The 22227-nt window shown below is 36.3% G+C and overlaps 1 protein-coding gene across 3 annotated transcripts; it reads right to left on the bottom strand.

The window, feature by feature from the left end:
• Positions 1-8517: 8517 nt before the first annotated feature.
• On the bottom strand, positions 8518-16916 carry LOC126754505 (tyrosine-protein kinase Shark). 3 transcript variants are annotated; one of them, XM_050466537.1, is made up of 9 exons: positions 16817-16916; positions 16562-16731; positions 16421-16500; positions 14914-15324; positions 14344-14847; positions 13620-14281; positions 10496-11025; positions 10272-10443; positions 8518-10219 (listed from the first exon to the last, which is right to left on the bottom strand). In XM_050466537.1, the coding sequence occupies exons 2-9, from the start codon at positions 16641-16643 to the stop codon at positions 9895-9897; spliced, it is 2766 nt and encodes a 921-aa protein (XP_050322494.1). In that variant the 5' UTR covers positions 16644-16731; positions 16817-16916; the 3' UTR covers positions 8518-9894. The 3 variants fall into 3 exon arrangements, with proteins under 3 accessions (XP_050322494.1, XP_050322495.1, XP_050322493.1); XM_050466538.1 differs by having other exon boundaries at positions 10532-11025; positions 16562-16874; XM_050466536.1 differs by having other exon boundaries at positions 16562-16873.
• Between the last annotated feature and the right edge of the window lie 5311 nt (positions 16917-22227).

Raw genomic sequence — 22227 nt, 5'->3', positions numbered from 1 at the left:
CTCGGCCTCATTCAAACCGGGTGAGACAAAATTATTGATGTTCGCTTCTAATACATTTGCCATAATTTGTATGCTTTCAGTGGTGGCATTCAGCTCAGAATTTTCACTTGAAGGTACAAAATCTGAGTCTAAAAAATCCGTTTCATGAAAGACGTCTTCTTCAGACTCGCTTTGACTTGTAAATTCATCAGAAACCTTGCGTTGTTGCGACTCAGAACGAACACGTGATGTGCTAACTTCAATGGAAAGTGGGGTTAAATCACAGTCCGTAACTCGCATTTGCTGATCTGCCACTAAACTTTCAGAGGTTGTCTCTGTTGAATTGGATTTTAATATCTCTGTGTCTTTTTTTTGGCAATTTGCTTGCCATATTTGCAAGAATCTGTCCCCTTTTCATTGTAAAAACAACTTATCTGGCAAACTTTTTGTTATATTTGCATTTAAAAAAAAACACCTAAGTTCAATTAAAATACCCGCAGACTTAGCCTTTCTGTTCGGAAAATTTCAGAAAATGCTCTTAGCAGGACATAAGACATGCTAAAACGGCGAGAGTTGATCATAAAATAATTTCTAAAATGAACTGAACTCATTTTACGAGTATATTGGTATTATTTCAAGTTCTGCCCGAGGAAAAAGCACTTACATCGAGTTAAGTTCTTTTTCCAAAAGCAAAATAAAAAAACATCAAGTTGACTTAAGATGGTTTTCTAAACGATAGTTAGAGGTTTATTTAGAATGTTTTTCTCTTTTCTATCTTATCTGACTTAAGTTGTTTTCGCAAATGCACTAGGAAAAAATATCGACTTAAGATGCTTTTTCAAAATTCATATCTCCGTCGCTAATCACGCTATCAGTGCGCCGATAAGACAGAACTGACCGTTACGAAAATGTGCTTTTATGATAAAGAAATTGGAAAATTTACTTATCTTGACTTAAGCGGGTTTTCCAAAAGTCCACAGATATTTAGTACTGCCTTATTTTATTGATTTTGTATGTGTGCACATATGTATATTTTTATTTCACCACTTCTCAGCACTTTTTAGGTACCACATATATGTGCGTATATATTAATATATATATTTTTTTCTTGCTTCAAAAAACTTCAGTTTTCTCTTCGTTAAACACGTTAGATTACTTCAGTAAAAACCACTTGAATTTATTTTGTAAAAAAAACCACTTTGATTTATTTTGTAAAGAATTTTTGAACTCAGTTTGTAAAAGGGCCACTTTGAATGTATTTTAGTAAGAAATCACTTTGCTTGTGTTTTATCGAAAAATTGCTGAATCTATTTTTATTTTGTTTTAGTAAAAAATCACTTGAATACCCACGTTGTTGTCAGCACTCGCTTGCTACGGACCGCCGGAGAAATGTTATCGCTTCGAACGGGAATCGAAAAAAGGGCCGTTGCTCGTTACTGCTGATCCTTTTAAGGGCTGCTGAGTGGTGAATACGCTGTATAACTGCATAACTGTATGATGTTGTCTTGTGTGTAGCCTTCATGTGTGATGTATTCGTGAGTGGTGTCTTCATGTGTGGATCGAGTTGGTGTGGTGTATTATCGTCCAAGGACGAGTGTTGAGGGGGGAGCGCTAACTCATCTAGCCAGGTTGAAATACCTTTTCTAGGTGATTTGCAAAGCAATTTGCCTTATCCTCATCACTACGTGCCCAATTACTATTCAACTGTCTTAGATGCATGTTGGAATCTACTGGCGGCTTGAAATACTTTTGGGCTTTCCAAAGGGAGTAATGAGATGCGTTTTTCTGAAACACAAAAACCCAATTTATTCTTAAAAAGTAAGTAATTTATTCTTAAAAAGTACGTGAATAGTTACCGTCCGTACTAGAATCATCAAAAAAATTGATAAATAAAAAAGTAATTAACGTTTTTTTTTAATTTTTCCCCATGTTTTGTTACATAAATTTTGTTATAACATTGTCCATAAATTATAAAAAATTATGAATTTAGGGGACGATAGCCATACGTTTCGTGAACATTAAAAAAAATTAAGCAAATCGGTTGAGTAGTTCGACCGGAATCATGTCCGCCAATTTAAAAAAGTGTGTTTTGAGAAAAATGCGTTTAAAGTTTGAGATATGCACTCCGAGCGCTCCGAACGTCGATTTTAGTAAATTATTATTTTTGGGCCTTTTTCAAAACCTTCCAATGTTAAAGTGGGTTTCTACATTAATTCTAAGGGTATAAGGGAACAGAAAATGCAAAAAAAAATTTTGTTTTGAAAAAAGATTACCCTGATCCCTTAATAAAGACAGTAAAAACGTTTGGGGTAGAACAGACATAAGTAAAACAAATACGTATTTTCCTAGTTCTGGAGTGTTATAGGGCAGCGTACATGGTACTATACTTTACACCATTTTTACATCTGACATTCATGAAACAGAATATGTTTTAATTGACCGCTCTTTTGTCCTCAAGCCAGACTACAATTGAACCAGCCGATTCGGTACAAGAAACATTGAACTAGATACAGACCTGGCTGAATTGCTGGAAAATGAAAGTAAACGTCTGTATATCCATACATATTTTATTTGCATTAAGGCTAAGCAATAGCTATCTCCTGTTTTTAAATGGCAACACTATCCTAAAAGTGAAAGCGTTAAATACATACCTCTGCATGCACTTGGACAAACGGTTATCCAGGAAACAACACATACACATAAACATTTAAAAAGAAAAACTAAACAACTTTATTGGCTACTTGAACTTACATCTCCGTTACATCTTGAAAATAAATCGTTACTATACAAAGGCATACTTATACACATAAGTATGTGCAAATTTGGGGAACTGCTAGTAATGTTAATATTGAATTTTACAAAGATATCAATCAAAAACTCTAAGATTAATTACATACGCCATCATTACAATAAAGGTCATTCATTCAGATTTTAAAATGACTTTTGTTAAAACTAAGATAAAAACTCAGTACAGCACGTTTACGTAGGATCTGCTATCATGACAACCCTTTAGCAGTCATGTTCTTAGATGACAGCAATGAAACTATTATAGCCAAAAGGCAAAATATTCTAGATCTCCCATTTCGGAATGAATATAGTTTTAAAAACGCAGCCGTATTCCAAAAAAAAGGAAACACATTATAATTTTATAACATATAATACGATAGATAATATCTGTAAAAATAACAAATTCACTCATATGACAAAAGGTTAGAAATATACATACATATGTACGTAGTTCATCAAAATTCCAAGAGTCGCGTCTCATAAACTACATTACTGAATACAAAGAACTCCTCCAAACTTGTTGCAACTAACTGCAATAATGATATTGTCACTGATTATACTAGTTACGAATGTGGATCAGTTAATAAGACATGGTATGCAGTGGCGGAGCTACCTGGGGGATAGGCGGCCCTCAAGCTCAGGGGACCCTCGAATCCCTACCAAAAATCTCGATCGAACTAAACTCATTGTTCTTGGAAAACTAAAGCTAGGAAAAAATTGTAAATATAATTGTTATTAAGTGAGTTGGTAGACCCGACCTTTATATTGGAAAAATCTTTTCGAATTTCTAATCAAACTTTAACTTATTTTTTTATATTTATACTAATAATAAATAATTCGGTGGACCACTTTTTGCCATTTTCTCTCCATTATTCCATCAGTGTAAAACTTTTATCAGTGTAAATCGAAATTTCAAAATTTCCAGAACGGAAGCGAGCGAACCATTGTTGTGCTACACGAACTGCTAAAGCATCTTCTCCGTAAACTTCATAAATTTCATTGGTCCCTTGCGTGGCATTCCTCCCTTTTTTATAGAAAAATTTCAAAATATAGCGAATTTCTTCATCATTTTCACTCATTTTTGAACAGCTGTAGCTTTTTTTTAACTTCCCTGAATTTAATTTTTGATTAAATGAAGCTAAGAATCTCATCTTTCTAACATTATATGGTATGACATAATGTAATTGGTAGCACTGGAGATATACGTCCACAACGACATATATTGACAAAAAACAAAAAGACTTTTTCGACTACCTATATAATAAACCCTTGAATCTTCTCGTTTTATCAGCCAAACCTACACCATGTATTAATTGTAATTTATGTTGTTATTATTTAATTTTTTATTACCTGCTCTGCACAAAAAAGAGCTTAAGTAGCTTAGCATTTTTAAAATATTTGTATATTTCATACTTTTATTTGACAAAACCTAATCAGTTTACATAGCAGTGGAGCCCATTTTTTAATTTGCCACAGGGCCCTATTATCTAGCTACGTCACTGATAGTATGATCAATTACTGGGACAAAACGCTATAGGTCTTTATTATTCAAGAAATATAAATATTCCATGAAATTCTATGAATTTTCAATATGAATAATGTAACACTTTAAATCTGGTTAGAAAAACTGCACATGAAAATAACGATATTTAGGTACAATAATCAAGTTTTCATTCCCGATTTTGTATTAGTTGATGAATCGCTGAGATATTTAATATAATATCAAATATTTTCGGCATTAAACTAAAGTATATCCAATATTAAAAGTTCAGTTAATTTTGCCCAGATATCTCATTCATTGACCGATATACAGACATATACGGCATAAGGCCAACCAAAAGTTTGAACATCCTTTGTATATGGGATGTGGGGATGGAGTGTAGTATTGACCCGGTGTTATCTATTTTTGTCATTACTGCATATTACTCACAGAAACTTATACCATGTTCAGACCGACACTTAATCACACGATTTCGGCTGTTGAGTGGTTTATCCCACTAATCTTATAAATTTATCAAGATTTCGCCATGCAAAAATGACAGTTCAAAATCACTTCATCGGAGTGATTTGGAACTGATCCACGCTTAATCTATCTGTGCGATTCTGATTTTTCACAGCTGATTTAGACACTACAAAAAGGAAAAAATGTGAACAAACAAATTTTTATTAGAGCAATGAATCTAATTTCTGCTGAAAATGGACTTCCCAAATGAAAAAATGCGTCCATTATTTCCATAATATGGAAAATATTTAAAAGGATACGGCTTTTATTATAAATTCTATATGACAATGTTTTCTTTTGATAAATGTTGAGCGATGTAAATTCTTGAATGGCAAAAACATCTGTTTTTAATCTTTTCAACGGCAGTAAGAACACTGTTGGGTTAAGAAATGCTTGAATGTAATCTAATCTTTTAAATTTTCGGTCTGAACATGGTATTATGCTCTTTGAATTTCGTTAAGATACCTCACATACCATACACAAAAAGAAGTAAATTTGGGTGGGCAAAAATTCCTCAAAACTGTATTCTCCGCGCGGGTATCGACTAGGCAATGAGTGTCGCTGCTTACAATGTCATGATCTCAAGCTGGATCTTGTCAGAGTCATTACATTGCAGACAGGCGGCTCCTTGCGAAGGCTGACGTATTTTCCCAATCATCCCCTTATGTTGGGCTGCCTTATATGCATCATCAGAAGTATGTGAATTGGTAATACAACGGCCAATGCTAGTGAGGTACCCGTGATATCGGTGGTTGGCGAGCTCCAAAGGCTGGGACTACATCCAACAGAGGAAGCAGGCGATGGTGGTGGGCGTCGATGATGGTTTGATTCCCTACTCAATTCTATTTTACAAAGTAGTCTAGTGGTTGCTAATCGAGGGAAGGACCTACAGAGGACCCACTTCCAGAAATGTTCTAGACAAAAGACTATACACAAGCAGAGAGGCATTGGAAGAAAACTGGAGAGTGCTAAGCACAGCGTCATTCTCTGATAATAGATAAATCTACTTCTCCATTTAATCGGAGACAAAGATCAAGAACGAGGTTAGGAGAAATTCCAGGAATACAAACAGGGATCTCTACAGGCAGACAATATTTGGCAAGAGACTTAGACCTTGCGTGTACAACTCACTTGAAAAGCACGTGAATGTATTTACGAATGCCCTAAATACATCTTTTCACTACGCAAGCCTGCACTGCGACTCAAGCAAAAAACGAAGCCCTCTTAGTGGAACAAGAAGCTTGGGTCTTGCAGACGCAAAGTACGGGAATGCTATAACTGGGCCAAGCTAGCAGAAAGCGAGGACTATATAAGGGATTGCAAGAAGTTGGTCACAGGATAAAGCGAAAATCTTAAGAAAATTTTTGCAGTGAATTTGAAAAGACCGAGGAGGTGACGAAACTTAGAAAACTAATATCCAAAAGCTCCACCTTTCCCGGTCTAATTCGCAAAAGTGTAAAAATCTCCTGGTACGGACGGAGTCATTGCAGCCAGGTTTCAGAATATACTATGTCCATCCGTGCCATGATAAAGGCAATTTTTAGGGGATGGTTGAAGTTCAGCTTTGTGCCACACTCATGGAGAGGGCTTGGATAGTTTTCATACTGAAGGCAGGTAGGAACAACTCAACCTACTCAATAGAGTTTATGCCTATAAGCTTAACTTCCTTCTTGCTGAAAACGCTAGAGAAAACCTTGGACGCGCACATTAGGATCGCCGCCTCTTAGAAGCAACGTTCAAGGCGCAACTCACATATACGAAGGACAGATCAGTATAGACTGCGTTCCATGCACTGGTATTTAATGTCGAAAGCGTTCTTGAATATAAGAAATGCGCTCTTGGAGGCTTCCTGGGCATTTCTGGAGCGTTCAACAGTTGGTATTGATCCTGCTCAGGGGTTTTGTGGAATCCAATACAGAATTGCTTAGCTGTCAGAATTTCAAACCAATTCTGATTTTCAATGGTGTCACAGAATCTGATTGGATTTTCGTCTTTTCGAACAAACGCAAAGCCAATATTCGAATCAGCTGTGTACTAATGTGACAAAACTTGCAAATGAATACATTTATTGAATGAATAAAGAAGCTTTTGGGTGTTAAATTACGTTTCAGAAATAAAGATAAATTCATTCGAAATAATAAAATAACTTAATTTCTTAACTTACATTTCAGATCTGTGAGCGACTATCTTCTTGCTTTGTTTCTGATAGCAAAATTGGTTAATAATAAAAATTGGTTTCCGGGACACCCAAAACCAAAAAAATTCTGATTCGAATATTAAACTAATATTTGAATTCATGACACCTAATACTTTTTTTGACCAGTTTCAATTCTGATTTCGACAACTATTAGATTCCACAACACCCCCCGCCTGGATCAAAAGCCTAACATATGCGTATGACATTGCCGTCTTAATAATAATTTGGCATCGTAAGCGGGTCTGTGGTTAAACCCGGAGGTTCAAATTAAACATAAAAAAAGATGACTGGCGAAAAGGTATATTAGCTACGCGCAACATGCTAAACATCCATATTGATGTCTCGAAAATGGACGATGGAGTTGTTGCGTGAATATACTGTCCACAGTTAGGCATAAGGCAACCTTTTAAGTTGCTGAACCACTACAATATATTTCAAGCTGCAGGAGCTCAGCTGCAGACAATTCCAGAGTCACCATACAATAGACAGCCAAGCAGCAATCGAGGCAGTAACCTCGTATCTCATATCGGGCAGAAGTGACAGGGTAGCAGTGGAAAGTGTTGCCAGAAGTAAGTAACTTCTATTAGGCCACAAAGGCATCGATGGCAATGAAATAATGGACGTGATTGCCAAGAATGATGTACGATCAACATCCGAAAGCGGGATCAACATTGGGACATGGCCTTGCCTATACGACGATGCATGGTTAAGAAAATCAAAACCCGATGGAACGAGCTAACTGGGTGTAAAAAATTCCTATTGGCACTCGATAGAAGAGAAATGGGAATACTAACTGGTGGCGACACACGCCCGTAAAAAGGGGCTGATAGATCGAGAAATCTGTAGGAAATGCTTGGAGAAGGGTACCAGGGAAACTATGGAGCACCTCTTGTATACTTGTTCCGCATTGGCAAGGCTACGCTGTAAGCATCTGGGGTCCCCACAGTATGATACACTGGAGGAAGTATGGAAAAGGAGGCCGCCGAGTCTGTTAAAATTAACGCAGGCATCCTAAACGATAACTACTCCTCTTGGGTTTTGTAAGTGAACTCCATCTGGAATCGCAAAGGACCAAAATGATCTATGCGTTACTATTGGCCTACCAGATTAATCTAACCTAAAATCAACAGGACGTTCAAAATCCTGATATTTTTATATGGAGGCTAGAAGTGTTATCATACGATTTTATCAATTTTAATCTGCTACTAGTTATATAGGGGCTAAGGGAAATATTCCGCCCTATCCCGTTGTCACTTGTATACACATTGTGTCTGTGTTCGAGCTGCTGAATTATTACCGCAATACTATATCCCTGTTATTAACTGAACATTCTGTTGGTGATGATCAGCTGATGCTTTGCAGTATTTATTTCGCGCAGAACGTGTGGCTTAAAAATATGTTAATATATATTTACATATATATGTATTGCTGTAAATGTTGGAAAATGAGGTGAAAATTTTATGAGAAATACGAACAAAAGGCAAAGAATATGTAGAAGAAATGTTGGAAGAATGTTCAAAAAAGTGATAACAGTGAAAGACTTTTTCAGAAGTAGTGAATTATATCCTGATTACATTTTTTATTACATTATATCAAATATAAAATTAATATTTAATACAAAATTCACTTACAATTCCTCCATCTTATCTCGCATTCAAAATGTTTATGTTGCGGTAGTTACGCTAATGATGCGCAAGAATTTACCGATAGAACGTGTGATCTAGGCAGTGTTGCCAGAATTTTCATGTAGAAAGTGATGCTTACCACTAGCAGAAACTAGCACTTCTGTCAGCTTTTTACGTCCTTAACTTGAGCTCTCTTCTCTTCGAAAAAGCAAACCTGTGGCTTTTGGAAAAATCTGTTTAACTTTAAATTTATTCGCTATTAAAAAATTATCATTTTTGCTATATAACTCCTCTCTTATTAATAAAAAATATTTCGTGCACACATATTTAGGTTTGAAAATATAAATTTTCAAATGCTCAGTTTTTAACAGTTTCATCAACCAACATATTTACCGAAAGCCACCTTTCGGTTAAGAAACGTTTTTCAAGAAGAAACTGCGGTAGTTAATGGTAATTAGTAGTTAACAATCAAACTATGCATATATATAAAGGGAAAACGATGACTTTCAGTAGAATTAATTTCTGTAGTTGAATTGAATTAATTCGTATTGTGCTGGCCATTTTAAAGAATTTCAAAATTTATTTACTAACTATAAATTTATAATAAAACCGCATTTAAGCACTATAGGTACAATTATAAATATTATTTCAATAATTTTACTGCTTCAATAGGCAATTTAAAATTTTCAAAAAATGTACAACATCAAAAAAGGCTAAAAATATTACTTGAAAAGTTCATAAAGTGTTTAAAGTCAAACGATTTGGATTATTCAGTTAGAAATGCTATCTAACTGGAAAATTATTCAGTTAGAAAAATATATATACATGCATACACATACATATTTGGGGTACTCACGTGTCATAAAGCATCGGAAAATCATAAATTTTTATACTAGTTAAAAAAATTTGTTGTTAGATTGCATACTAAAATAAGTTTACGCAAATACAACTCTGAACGCTATGTTTTCGGATCGTTATAACTTTATGCGACTATGTGAAACCCCTAATTATGTATGTAAACTTATTAAAGATATTCAATGTATTAAAAGTCTAAAACAATGCTTATTTTCCTATTTTGACACTTCTACCTACTATATTAAGGGTTGATAGTACTTGATAATTTACACAATATTCTGCGGTATCTCAACATATGTACATACATAGCTCAATTTGGTATTCTAATGCAAAATTACAGGCTGCACTTACGCAATTAGAAATGCGTAATAGTGTGGTTATTCGGCTGTACTAAATGTGCCAAAACTATTTTATAAACCTTAATTTGATTGTGCACAACTTATTTTAATTTAACCAATACTTCTTGTTTTAACCAGCTCTATTATATTTTCGTAGTCCGGATCTTTCACAAAAATCTCTGTCAAATAACTAAATGTGGGCCGATCTTTAGGATTATATTGCCAACAGTTTTCCATAATAGTATAGACATTATTAGGGCAAAATTTGGGTTGCAACAGACGTTTTCCATCTTCTATTAACTTTACAGCTTCAGAACCAAGCATTTCACCGTAAGGTACCTCGCCTAATGAAAACATCTCCCATAATGTCACTCCGTAAGACCAAACATCGCTGGAATGTGAAAAAATTCCATTTTTGTAGCTCTCTGGGGCATACCTTGGAATTATACAATTTTTAATCAAGTCATAGTCTATAACAATAGGGTTACCATTTAATCGGCCATCTACCGCCATGCTGGGCTTCATAGAAGTCATTAGATGATCCCAGAGCGCGAGATAAACCAAAGTCACTGATTTTTGCTTGATGAAATGATGCCAGTAGAATATTTCGGGCAGCTAAATCCCGATGTACGAAATGTTGAGATTCTAAATATTGCATTCCTAAAAAACAACATTTAGTTTATGTCATAATTTTTGATCTGTTATAATATACCGCATGCTATTTGAGAAGCCCATAGTTTTAACTCACGATTTGGATCAATTTTTCTAACATTTTTTTGTATGAAGAGTAACATTGACCCTAGAGGCACAAGCTCCTGTATCATCATTAAAGTATCACCTTTAGATAACCCAATTAATTGCACTATACAATGGTGCTTTAAATGCATCATTACAGAGGCCTCGCGTAGGAACTCTTGCTTACTAGTTCGGCAGTGTTCGTTTCGTAACGTTTTGATTGCAATTTCTACTTGAGAATATTTATCAGTAGCTCCTAAAATAGCCCCCTTCAAGTAACCACGATATACGGAACCGAATTCGCCTTCACCAATTAGTTTTCCCAATTCAATATTTTCGTTGGAAATGCAGTAGCTAGATATTTCATTTTCACTTTCCATATTAGGAATACAGGAAGAGTCAAAGCCTTCGAAGTCACAGAAAACCCCTCGTGACTTTTGAATAGAAATTCCTTGTGAATCAACCTCTTCAAGGTGTCCTTTTGCTTCATACGTTTGTTTGTAATGTCTGAAATTGTCCATATAAAAAATTTATTTTAAAATATAAACAAACAATTACAAAACATTAGTTATACCAAGTAAGGAAGGGCTAAGTTCGGGTGCAACCGAACTTTCTATATTTCTTAAACTTACAAGAATCAAAGCTAGGGAAATACTGTATGGCGTAAAACGCTAACCTAAGGATCGAAATCCAATACTATATACAACTCCTATACTGGCAGACACATAAGGTTTGTTAGAAAAACGAAAACCATTATATGTAGTATACATACATATATTATCTTTATATTAGGTATATGGGGGTAAAGTAAGTGTTGACCTGATTCAAGCGATTTTTAACATACAGGCATACCATTGTCAGAGAAGTACTATCCCTGAATTTCAGTTATATATCTCACACATTGACCGATATTTTCGATCAAAAGTCTATAGGTACTGGGATCCAAATATTCGATGCCTAGGAGCTCGTACAATTTTTGTTAGATTTGATTAATTTTTGATCAAAAGAAGGCATACACTAAAGGCACTATTCGTGCCACGCTTAATCCCGTTATATTAATTCTTTCTTGGTTTGTGTAATGGAAAGTAAAAGAATCAATTGGAATTGTAATAGTTATTGTCCGATTTCGCTCATTTTCACAACGTGACATAGGAATATGAAAAGTAGCCGTACTAAATTTTGTCGAGATCGGTCAGTCGGGTCCCGAGATATGATTTTCAACAAAAAGTGAGGGGTGCCACGCCCATCGTCCAATTTTTACCACGGCTCTTACAAAGTCTTGTGATACTATCCCGGCGGAAAATTTTGACGTTTCTGTCGCATTTAGTTATTGATTTATCATGCTTTTAGTAGTTTTTAAGAGCACAGTTATATGGGGAGTGAGCGGCGTTATCCTCCGATTTCATCCATTTTTGCACTGTCGGTAGAAGTTCTTAAGCTTAAACGGTTTACGAGATATGTACATTAAACTTTTTACAGGGCGGGCCAACGCGTACTTTTTCAAAAATTTTGCCCACAAGTGGACCTGCTGCTGCGATCCTCTGTACCAAATTACAGTTTTATACCTTAATTTAGCGCTTAGTTATGGCACATTATATTTTTTCGGTTAATGGCGATTTGTGGACGTGATTCGAACATGCCCATCTACGAACTGGAAATTTTGAACTAAGGAACCCACACCCAACAAATTTCATCGAGATATCTTAATTTTTACTCAAGATAGCGCTTGCACGGATGGACGGACGGACATACAGAGAGCCAACCGGATTTAAACTTTTCTCATCATCCTGATCATTTATACTATATACATATAAAAATAACTCGATATCTATCTCTCTTAGTTTTAGGTGATACGTACAACCATTAGGTGAACAGAACTATAATACTCCGTAGCAACTGGTTGCAAGAGTATAAAAATATTCATGTACCTACATATGTAGATATATAAAAAAAAACAAAAAACATTTTGTTACTTTAATAATAAAATGATCGAAATAAATATTAAATTATGAAATATATCAAAATGATCAGAATATGGACGCCATGTCTGCCTTGGAAGTTTATAACTTTATAAAGTTTTAGTAGTAAGAAAGAGTTATAAAAAGTAAGTATACTATCATAAGTAGACGTAATAAGGCGAATACGCCGTAAATAGCTAAAGTTATTAATTAAGATCGTACGCCCCCCTTGGCATCTTTGGTAATAATTTTTTCTGTCATATAAAGCGAGATCTCCTATTTAATTATAAATAGGTCGCCTCCAAGTTGGTGCATCCTGTGTAACGCTAAATGACCTGCGGCCTTCAAGGCAGAGGTAAGAAAGAGGGTAGCTGCGCCAATTCCCACAGTTTCTATGAGGGTGGTCGAGTAAAATCCTGGCCTACCTCCAATATATGAAAGTGTTGGATGGCACCATGAGCTTCACAAGCTTATAGGGTGTGTCGATGAGCGATCAGCAGTCCTCTACAAATAGGCAGTGTCTCGCGCCCTTGGGCTCGGGTCTGGCTTCCGGCCGAGCTTTCCCCCACAGGAGAAATCGTGGAGATTATTAGACATTGTAATCCTTCGCTGCCCACGCTGGTGGGTTATACGACTCGAGAGAACTGAGGAACCTTTGCGGCAAGCACTGATACTGCTCAATGTGGACGGTCCTCTTAAGGAGGAGGTAAGCTATGAATTTGAGGGGCTGACTCTAAGCATCCTCTCTATGGATGCTAGGGTGGACGACTCTCAACCCCCTATTGCGGCAAAGGAGAAGGAAGGGGACGCTCTAAGGAGGAAGGAAGGGGAAAATATTCGTGATTTAATTCCTTTTTTTACCGAGTTGAATATTTCAAGTTATTGTAAACAACACAAATAGCACTCGTAAGTCAAAACGTTCTAAGTATGGATAACATCAAAAATATCAAAATTTACGATAAAGTTGTTAGTTGCCAGATTGCAACACTAGTATTGCCAAACCCCGAAATATAAGAAGCAACCTACGAATATTCTATGTCAGCAATGTTCAACGGCAACAAATATAAATTACTTGTCAGTTAGGTATTTTTTTATAATTTTCTTCCCTAAGGACTAAAATCATATTATTAATGAAATATTTACCGATTTGTGGAATTATCAGAACATATGCTCGTCTGAAATACAGATTCGGTGTGGGAGAATACAGACTCATCCATAACTTGCTCTTCGACTGCTGAATTGTTTCTAGGCACGTTATACATTTCGTTCAACGATAAGTTATTGCTTAGGTCAGTGTTGACTGAATTTTTAATCGCAGAAGGTTTATTGAAATCACCAGTGTCTGATATTTCGGCTTTAACGAAGTTTGTACAAAATGATAAACCTTTACATGGAAATTCTTCTACTGAACGTTGTGATGTAGGTGTGTCCGTATAAGAAGGAACCGTTTCGTCAGAGTTTGGGATTTTCGACTTCATTTTTAAAAAATTACTCAGCATCAAATTTGTAGTTTCTTTACGTTTCTTCTCAGGCAGAGCTTTCGAAATTGCTTTATTAGATATACAAGTAGTTGAAACAATTTCTGTGTTGCCTATGTTTTCATTTAATGAATTTGAATTGTACAATTTTTTATGATGGCTTTTGTTTCGGGGGAGAGTAGAAAGTAGTGGTTGTGGCGGTTTGGGTTCTGGTGGTACTGCATATTTTAAATTAATTGGTAAGCCGTCGTTAAAACGCATAAAATGTTCCACTAAATGTTCCAATGTGGGTAGATATGGCCCTTCATCAATGTACAAATATTTGGACTTGAAGTTCAAGAATAATTTTCATTAAATACTTAGTAAAGTGGAAAGATATTGCAGCTTACCAATTGTGATATTTTGAAGTTCTTAACCTGATTTTCAAATAGAAGAGTTAAAACAAATCCAGACCGATCAGAGTAGCGAACTAAAAAACTTCCTGAAGTATCAATTTTACTTTCTTCATGTCCGTTGTTGTTGTTCACATTAACAGTACAATTCTTTCGTTTCGCAAATCTTTGTAAACTTTCAACAGCTTCTTCTCTGGTTAATGTACCATGATACCAAAGAGATCTTTTAGTTTGTGCACCTGGCAATTTGTAGTCGCTTAAATATTTTACAACATCTTCTCTTCCAGCTTCACGAGCTAAGTCAATTGGAAATTCTCCAGAAGTCGTGCGTGGTAATAAGGGAGCATTTGACTGTAAAAGTACTTTTACTGCATCAATATTACCGTTTTTACATGCATCATGTAATGGGACATAACCATTTTTAATGTTGCGCCCTTGAACGTTCGCATTTGCTTCAATTAAATTACAGATGAAAGCACCTGGTTTGGTGCGGCATGCATACTAAAAATATATATTAACTTTATTATACTTTATATATGAAAAACTAACCAAAATTTATGAGCTTACATGAAGGGGCATATTACCAAACGCGTCCATGCAATTAACGTTAACGTCAGATCCAAGTATTAGTTTTAATATGGTCTGATCGCTGTAAATAGCAGCTAAATGCAAAGCTGTTTGTCCATCTTGGTTTTTTGCATCAACGTTGCGATAGCCGCACTTTAACAACTCACCAACGATTGTCGCGTTATTCTCTTTGGTCGCTCGATGCAACAAATTAGTATTACCATGTCGACGGGCATCATTTGGAGGCAAGTCCTTTTTTATAAACTTTGTAAGTTTCGTTGGAAGACCATTGGCTGCCATTTGGTAAAATTCAACAAGAGATTCCAGACCGTGCAAAATCTTTACCTTATCATCAATGGAAAAAAACGCGTCGCCGCCATGCCTTCGTATCTGATAGTGGCAAACTGCCTCCTGTCAAAATTTTTACAAAACAATGAAGGCAACAAAATTACAGAGTAAATATTCGAATAAATCCCTTGAATTCGGTTCAAAATGGGTATGGCTGATAAAGGAAGTTATCCAAATTCTTTACATATAGCTGCCACTGACTTATCGTAGCTGTATTTAACGTTCATAAATTCAATAATGAATATTAAATGAAACAATAATTACATAAATGAACTTAGATGCACGGCTATTCTATAACTGGATTTAGAAGGCAACCATTTATACGGATAGCCAGGCGGCACTACTATCATTTTCGTCGCCGGCGTAGTAAACAAAGCAAGGACGGCTGGCAGGTTAGCTTGTCTTATCCGTAATTTGGGAATATAAAGCATAGACAATATCATGTCCGCTAGGAGCGCTCAAGAGGAAGCTCAGTACACAGTTTGAGCATATAGAGCAAGGTAGATGCAGATCTATAAACAAATTAAGGATAACGAAACAAATATGACTAAACTATGACAGAATAAAAACCAAGAAATTATTACATACAGTGGGCCAATAAAGTTTAAATACACCTGGTTCTATTAAGTTACGACACGTTTATTTGTTATAACATGAATAAATTTTGTGGTTTTTTTCTATCCATTTCAAAAGATGTATATTTAACATTAAATTTAGCATATCAAAATATATTTTTTTTTACACAAATAAAAAAAATTAATGCTTAAGCTTAAAATAGGCATAATTTATATCAATAAAGTACACGTACACTAATGATTATTTATATAAATCAAGAGTAATTACAATAGTTTTAGCGGTTTTTGGCCTACATTTTGTTGCTATTCAATGCATGCTCCCCACTCAATTTCTAGTATTATTTCCAGATATTTTGACCCACTAAGTCAATAATCCAGCTTATATTATCATATTCTATTTTTTGGTTGCAGCTTAAAATATGAAGTAGTTAAATTGAAAATTCTTTCAGTAAAGGTTTTCTTGGTTCACTAAATATATTCTCAATCAGTGAAACTTCTCTATCCGCCCATAAACATTTAAGCACCGAATTCGAAGGATGTCCTAGCCAAATCGCATTATATACATATGTACAAATCTATTTCACCTTGTGTATAAGAGTAAGAACGAAGTCACCTTCTGCTGAGTTGCATTCCCGTATTAAAAAAGTTCCATCTTCATAGGGCTCTATTTATAACATATATACATTACAATGAGTTCAAATAATTACTTTAGAATTACAGCTTACCTTTTGTTAACAATTTCTCAGCATCTTCTCGTGAAAGTCCCGAATGGAACCAATTAATCCCATCTTCGTTGGAACGACTCATTTTTATTAATATTTAGTATCAAAGCATACTACATAACAATTTTGAAATCAGGACTACTACCAGGGATATCCCTTTATCTCTGCTACTTCTGCAAGGATACGAATTGCGTACGCAGTAATTTCAAATTTTTATTGATATTATTCTAAGAACAAAAGAGATCGCAACTTTCCTACCAATTGCAATGCTAATAATCTTATCAGACAACATATTTCTTGTCAAGTGTTTAGACGAGCATGTTTTTCAATAGTGGTACTTTTCTTTCCCCAGTAGTAAATTGTGCTTGTGCCAATATTGAAGATGTACACTCCTTACGGGGCATTTCGACAGGATAAAATTTATTGCATACTAACTGTATTTTCGTACCTATTGCCACTGAAAGTGTAAACACAATGGCTACGACAGACTGCAAACTACATCTGTCAAATATTAAAATACACACGTTCTTATGGGCAGTGTTATTTTGACAGCTGCACGACTACACGACTGCAGGCCGACAGTTGTCGTTCTCGCTAACTTCAATATCAAAGAAAATAAAAAGCGCAGTATATTTTGGATTTTAAAGAGGTAAGTTTGTTATTTGATAATTTGATATTTTATAATTAATTTCTTATATGTATATTATTCATTTATTTTATATATCATAGAGAAAAGGAAAAAGCTTAAGAAGGAGAAAAAGGTAAGCATTGTGAATGGAATGTTGTGTGTATAATTAAAAATTTTAATATTACAGAAATCATTTGGACCTTTTGGAAAATTCAAATGTATTGCGTATAACAACAAATAAGAGAGTAAGTTTTAAATTATTAAAGTTAAATAGTGCATATTTAATTCAAAAAGTTGTTATAGATAGTGAATTTTTGTGAAATATGTAATTTTTTGTAACATTTGTCAATGATGCCACTGCTGAAAAAAATTATATTGAGGATGTAATAAATTATACAAAACACTAAATAGAACACTTTGAAAATGCATACATATATAAAAGCTAAAATGCTAAATCATTAATAAATTTACATTAACATTTATTTTGCCAAAATATGTTCGCACAGTTCAATGAAATTTCATTTCACACTAATATCGTCAAGTAATTATAGCGCTTTACTTCTGGCATCCCGCCTTTTCTGAAATCAACTGTCAAAAATTCTCTGATCTCCAGGGCTGTCAAATAATCAGGGAACGCGTTTGAGGGAAAAATAACAGCCAATGCGAGAGTCTCGTATCATATTATCCATGACCGGCGACCACGGACCACTCCGCATGCATGTGTGTATATAAGGTTACATAAAATAGTAAAACTCCAATTTATATTTTAAATAAATGTTACAATAACTAAAGAAACGGCAATTTGTGAATCATTCCTACAAGTGGTGTCAGAAAAGGGATTTAAGTGCGATTTAAAGTGAAAATTTGTAATATTCTAAACGCGTTCATACAAGTGGTCCGTGGTGCGCGAAAATTGCGGTATCCAAACCGCATAATGGACGAGTGGCAAAGCCTAGCTGGCGAAAGGAGCGCTAGCAACAAGGCGTAGCGTCGGCGAAGACACAGCAGTAACAGCACCAGCAGTAGTAGCAGTAGCACCAGCAGCAGCGTCAGTAACAGCAGCAGTAACGGCGGGTATATACAGTGCGTACGGTAAAATACAGTTCATCGTTGGAGGTGGCGTTACATTTCAATGGAGAAACAGCTAAGCCTTTTGATATACAATACGAATATCGCAACAAACTTTTATCAATTAAAATACGTTTTTTTTTTTTTAATTCTTACGTGAGATATATATAGAATATAAGAAAGTTAAATGCGGATATGCGGATATTGTAATAAAATCCGAGTTATAGAAAATATTTTACTTCAAACTGTATGCGAAAGATTAAAACAAATATTGTAATAAAATTCGTTTAACAAACAAGTTATTAAAATTGTACACGGAAATTGTAAACGCGGATATTGCTATCGAATTGAATAACATAACAGTTATCAGAATTGTATGCGGAAAAAGCGAATATTGTAAAGCAAGCTAAAAGGAAATATTATTATTGAAATTGAGATTTTTAGAATACTATCGATTTTTTGTACAACACTGTGAATTATGAACCGCAACGAAATTTTTGAGCTGACTGTTGACGGTCTGAAGGAAAGGTTAGGCGATTTAGGGCTATCGACTATTGGACGGAAAGCGACACTACAAGACAGACTGATGGAGCATTTCGGCCTGACTGTGAATGACGGTTCCGAAACTGATGTGGAAGAGGTAGCAAGCCAACGAAGTGTGCGTGAGGTTAGAGTCGAATACCACAACTTTACTCTCCGAGATGTTGAGGACTCAATGACTTCGTTTAAAGGAACAGGTCGTCCAAGTTTCGAGCAATGGCTTGAGGATTTTGAGGCAAACGCATCAGCAGTGCATTGGAACGAGCTGCAGAAATTCATCTACGCATAACAACTGTTGAAGGGCGCGGCAAAGATTTTTATAAGAAGCCAGAAAGGAATAAGCAGTTGGAGTTCACTAAAACTAGCGCTGCGCAGGAATTTGGTATAGCATTATCATCGATTGAAGTACACCGTACTTTACGTAGTTGTCGGAAACGACATGGGGAAGATCTTCGATAATATTTATACGTTTAATTGGAGTTGGGGAAACCGATAGAGCTAGATGACTCAAGCCTAATTGAATATTTTATCGAAGGCATACCGGACTCAAGGTCGAACAAAATTAACCTATACCAGGCGAAAACTATACAGGATTTGAAGGAGCAGATCAAGGTATACGAGAAGATTCGTTACATTCAGTCACAATCCGTGAATGGGAACCAGAAGAGGGCATCGTCGTCAAACAAGGATTTCCAGAAAGCAGTTCCATTTAGCAGGAAATGTTTTGTCTGCGGGGGTTCATCACATCTCGCGAGAAGTTGTCCACGCAATAAGAGATCGTGTTACAATTGCGGTAAAGAGGGTCATCGTGCAGCTAACTGTAAGGCAGGAAGGAAAACTCCTAAATCGGAACAAGGCAACGTCAATAATATGACGGATGAAGGAGAAATCGTAAAATCGGAGAAGCGGAGTGGATTGATTTTTAAGGATGTAAGTTTCAACGGAAAATCTGCGTCGGCATTAATCGACACAGGTAGCGATTTATGTATTATACGTTACGATACGTTAAACATACTTAGTCTGGATGTTGACTTAAGTAGTGAACAGCGACAGTTGATGGGTATCGGTACCAGCAAACTTACAACAATAGGTAGCTTTACCACATCCGTCGAGGTAGACAACATAAAGTTGGAAGTAAAATTTCACGTAGTGAGAGAGCGAGACATCAAATATGCGCTCGTGATGGTAACGACGTTCTGAGGCAAGTCGATTTATTCGTTACTGAAGATGGCGCCGAGCTCAGGCAGAAGAAGGTGGAGGAAAAGCCACAGAGCAAGGAGGAGTTGAATACTGGACCAGTAAGGAAAGATCGCAGGGTTGGGTCAGCGAAGCCTAAGAAGTTTGATGTGAAAGTAAACGTGGACACAAGGGTGCATGAAAATGAGGAGCAGTATATGGAAGCCGTTAGGAAGTATCGCAAGAAAACCCAAGATAGAAGGGCTTTGGAAGTAGCAGACAATGAGAGCGAGGGCGCTGTTGTGGCTAAGGAGCCGAGAGAGAGGATTTCAGAAGCGAGTTCGAAGTTGGTTCATGAGACTGCGGAGATGGGCACTGATACTAGGAACAACCCAATTGATGAAGGTGATAACAGGATTGCTGAACTGAGCGAAGAGTTTGGAACCCTGTGAACGGTCGTTGGAATGGAGAAGGTACCTGTGGACGAAGTCGATCTTTCACACGTCAACAAAGAGGAAGCAACTATAGTAAGAAGAATGGTAGCGAATTATACGCCTACAAGCAATTCGAATTCGCCAGTGGAAATGAAGATCTTATTTTCAGATGATACCCCAGTATATGAAAATCCCAGATTGATGTCATACACCGACAGACAGGAAATGGATGAACAAGTTAAGGAGTGGTTGAAGGATGGGATCATTAAACCCAGTAATTCAAATTATGCGTCACCAGTGGTGTTAGTTTCGAAGAAAGATAGAAAGAAAGAAACGTTTGTGTTGCGATTATCGGCGATTAAACACAAAGATAGCTCGCGATAACTTCCCGATGCCAAATATCGACGATGTTATCGAAAAGTTACAGGGTGCTATTGTTTTTACAACTCTGGATCTTAGGAATGGATTTTTCCATGTCCTAGTGGAGCCTTCCTCAAGGAAGTACACCGCATTCGTTACATACAACGGGCAATACGAGCCTTTTGGTATATCGAATTCGCCGGCAGTTTTTTCAAGGTTTATTTCAGCAGTATTTTGAGATCTTATACAAGACGATACTGTGGTGGCTTACATGGACGATTTAGTTATTCCCTCCAAGGATTACACTGAAGGCATACACAGTTTAGAACGAGTTCTACAAAGAGCTGAAGAATATGGTTTGCGGATGAAATGGGACAAATGTCAGTTCCTTATAAGTAAAATAGACTTTCTAGGCTAGGTTATAGAAGACGGTTCGATTCAACCATCCGATGCAAAAACGAAAGCGATAAGAAATTTCCCATTGCCACATGACCAGAAGGCTTTGCAGAGATTCCTGGGATTGACATCTTACTTTAGAAGATTTGTCGATGGATATGCTGTAATAGCCAAACCGCTGTGGGATCTACTCAGGAAAGAGGCTAAGTTTGAGTTGCGCGACAAGCAGCTGGAGGCATTCCAGAAGTTGACGTCAGCATTGATCAGCGCACCAGTCCTAATGTTATACAATCCGAAAGCAGTGACTGAGGTACAAACAGACGCTTGTATGTCCGCGTACGGAGCAGTGCTACTTCAGAAGGATTTCGACGATAAAGCGTTCCATCCAGTTCAATACATGAGTCGGAAGACAAAACCAGCAGAGGAAAAGTACCATTCGTACGAACTCGAGGTACTAGCGAATATAGAAGCACTTAAGAAGTGGAGAGTATATTTGTTGGGTATAAGTTTTAAGATAGTAACCGATTGTAATGCATTCGCAATGACGATGCGGAAACGAGATGTGCCATTAAGAGTATCTCGTTGGGCAATGTTCCTACAAGACTTTTACTACGAGGTAGAACATAGAAACGGTTCAAAAATGCGACATGTAGATGCGTTGAGTAGGGTATCTTGTCTCATTATAGAAGATTCCCTAATCCACCGGCTGAAGCAAGCACAGGAAGAGGACGATTGGGTACGAGCTGTGTTAAAGGTTCTGGAAAAGAGCGACTACGAAGATTTTTATATCAAACATGGAGTACTGTATAAGGATTCAACAAGAGAACTCCTGGTAATTCCCTCAGTTATGGAAAACGAAATCATCAACATGGCACATAGGCAAGGACACTTTTCCATCAAGAAAACGGAAGAAGCAGTAGAGAAAACATTTTATATACCAAATTAAAATAGGAAGGCGACAAAGGTTGTAAGAAGTTGCGTAGAGTGTATCGTCAACGATACGAAGTCAGGAAAGAAAGAAGTTTTCCTAAATCCCATTAGTAAAGAGGACAAGCCTTTGGGAACAC

The sequence above is a fragment of the Bactrocera neohumeralis genome, chromosome 4, assembly GCF_024586455.1.
Source record: "Bactrocera neohumeralis isolate Rockhampton chromosome 4, APGP_CSIRO_Bneo_wtdbg2-racon-allhic-juicebox.fasta_v2, whole genome shotgun sequence".
NCBI classification, from domain to species: domain Eukaryota; kingdom Metazoa; phylum Arthropoda; class Insecta; order Diptera; family Tephritidae; genus Bactrocera; species Bactrocera neohumeralis.
The sequence above is the reverse complement of the archived record's forward strand: the minus strand, read 5'-3'. Positions and strand labels throughout refer to the sequence as shown.

Excerpts from the sequence above, each read along its gene's own strand:
- LOC126754505 (XM_050466537.1), bottom strand. The coding sequence starts at position 16,643 with ATGAGTCGTTCCAACGAAGATGGGATTAATTGGTTCCATTCGGGACTT. Across the intron at positions 16,501-16,561 it reads TGAGAAATTGTTAACAAAAG|AGCCCTATGAAGATGGAACT; the intron begins GTAAGCTGTAAT and ends TGTTATAAATAG. Across the intron at positions 15,325-16,420 it reads TTCTTACTCTTATACACAAG|GAGGCAGTTTGCCACTATCA; the intron begins GTGAAATAGATT and ends AAATTTTGACAG.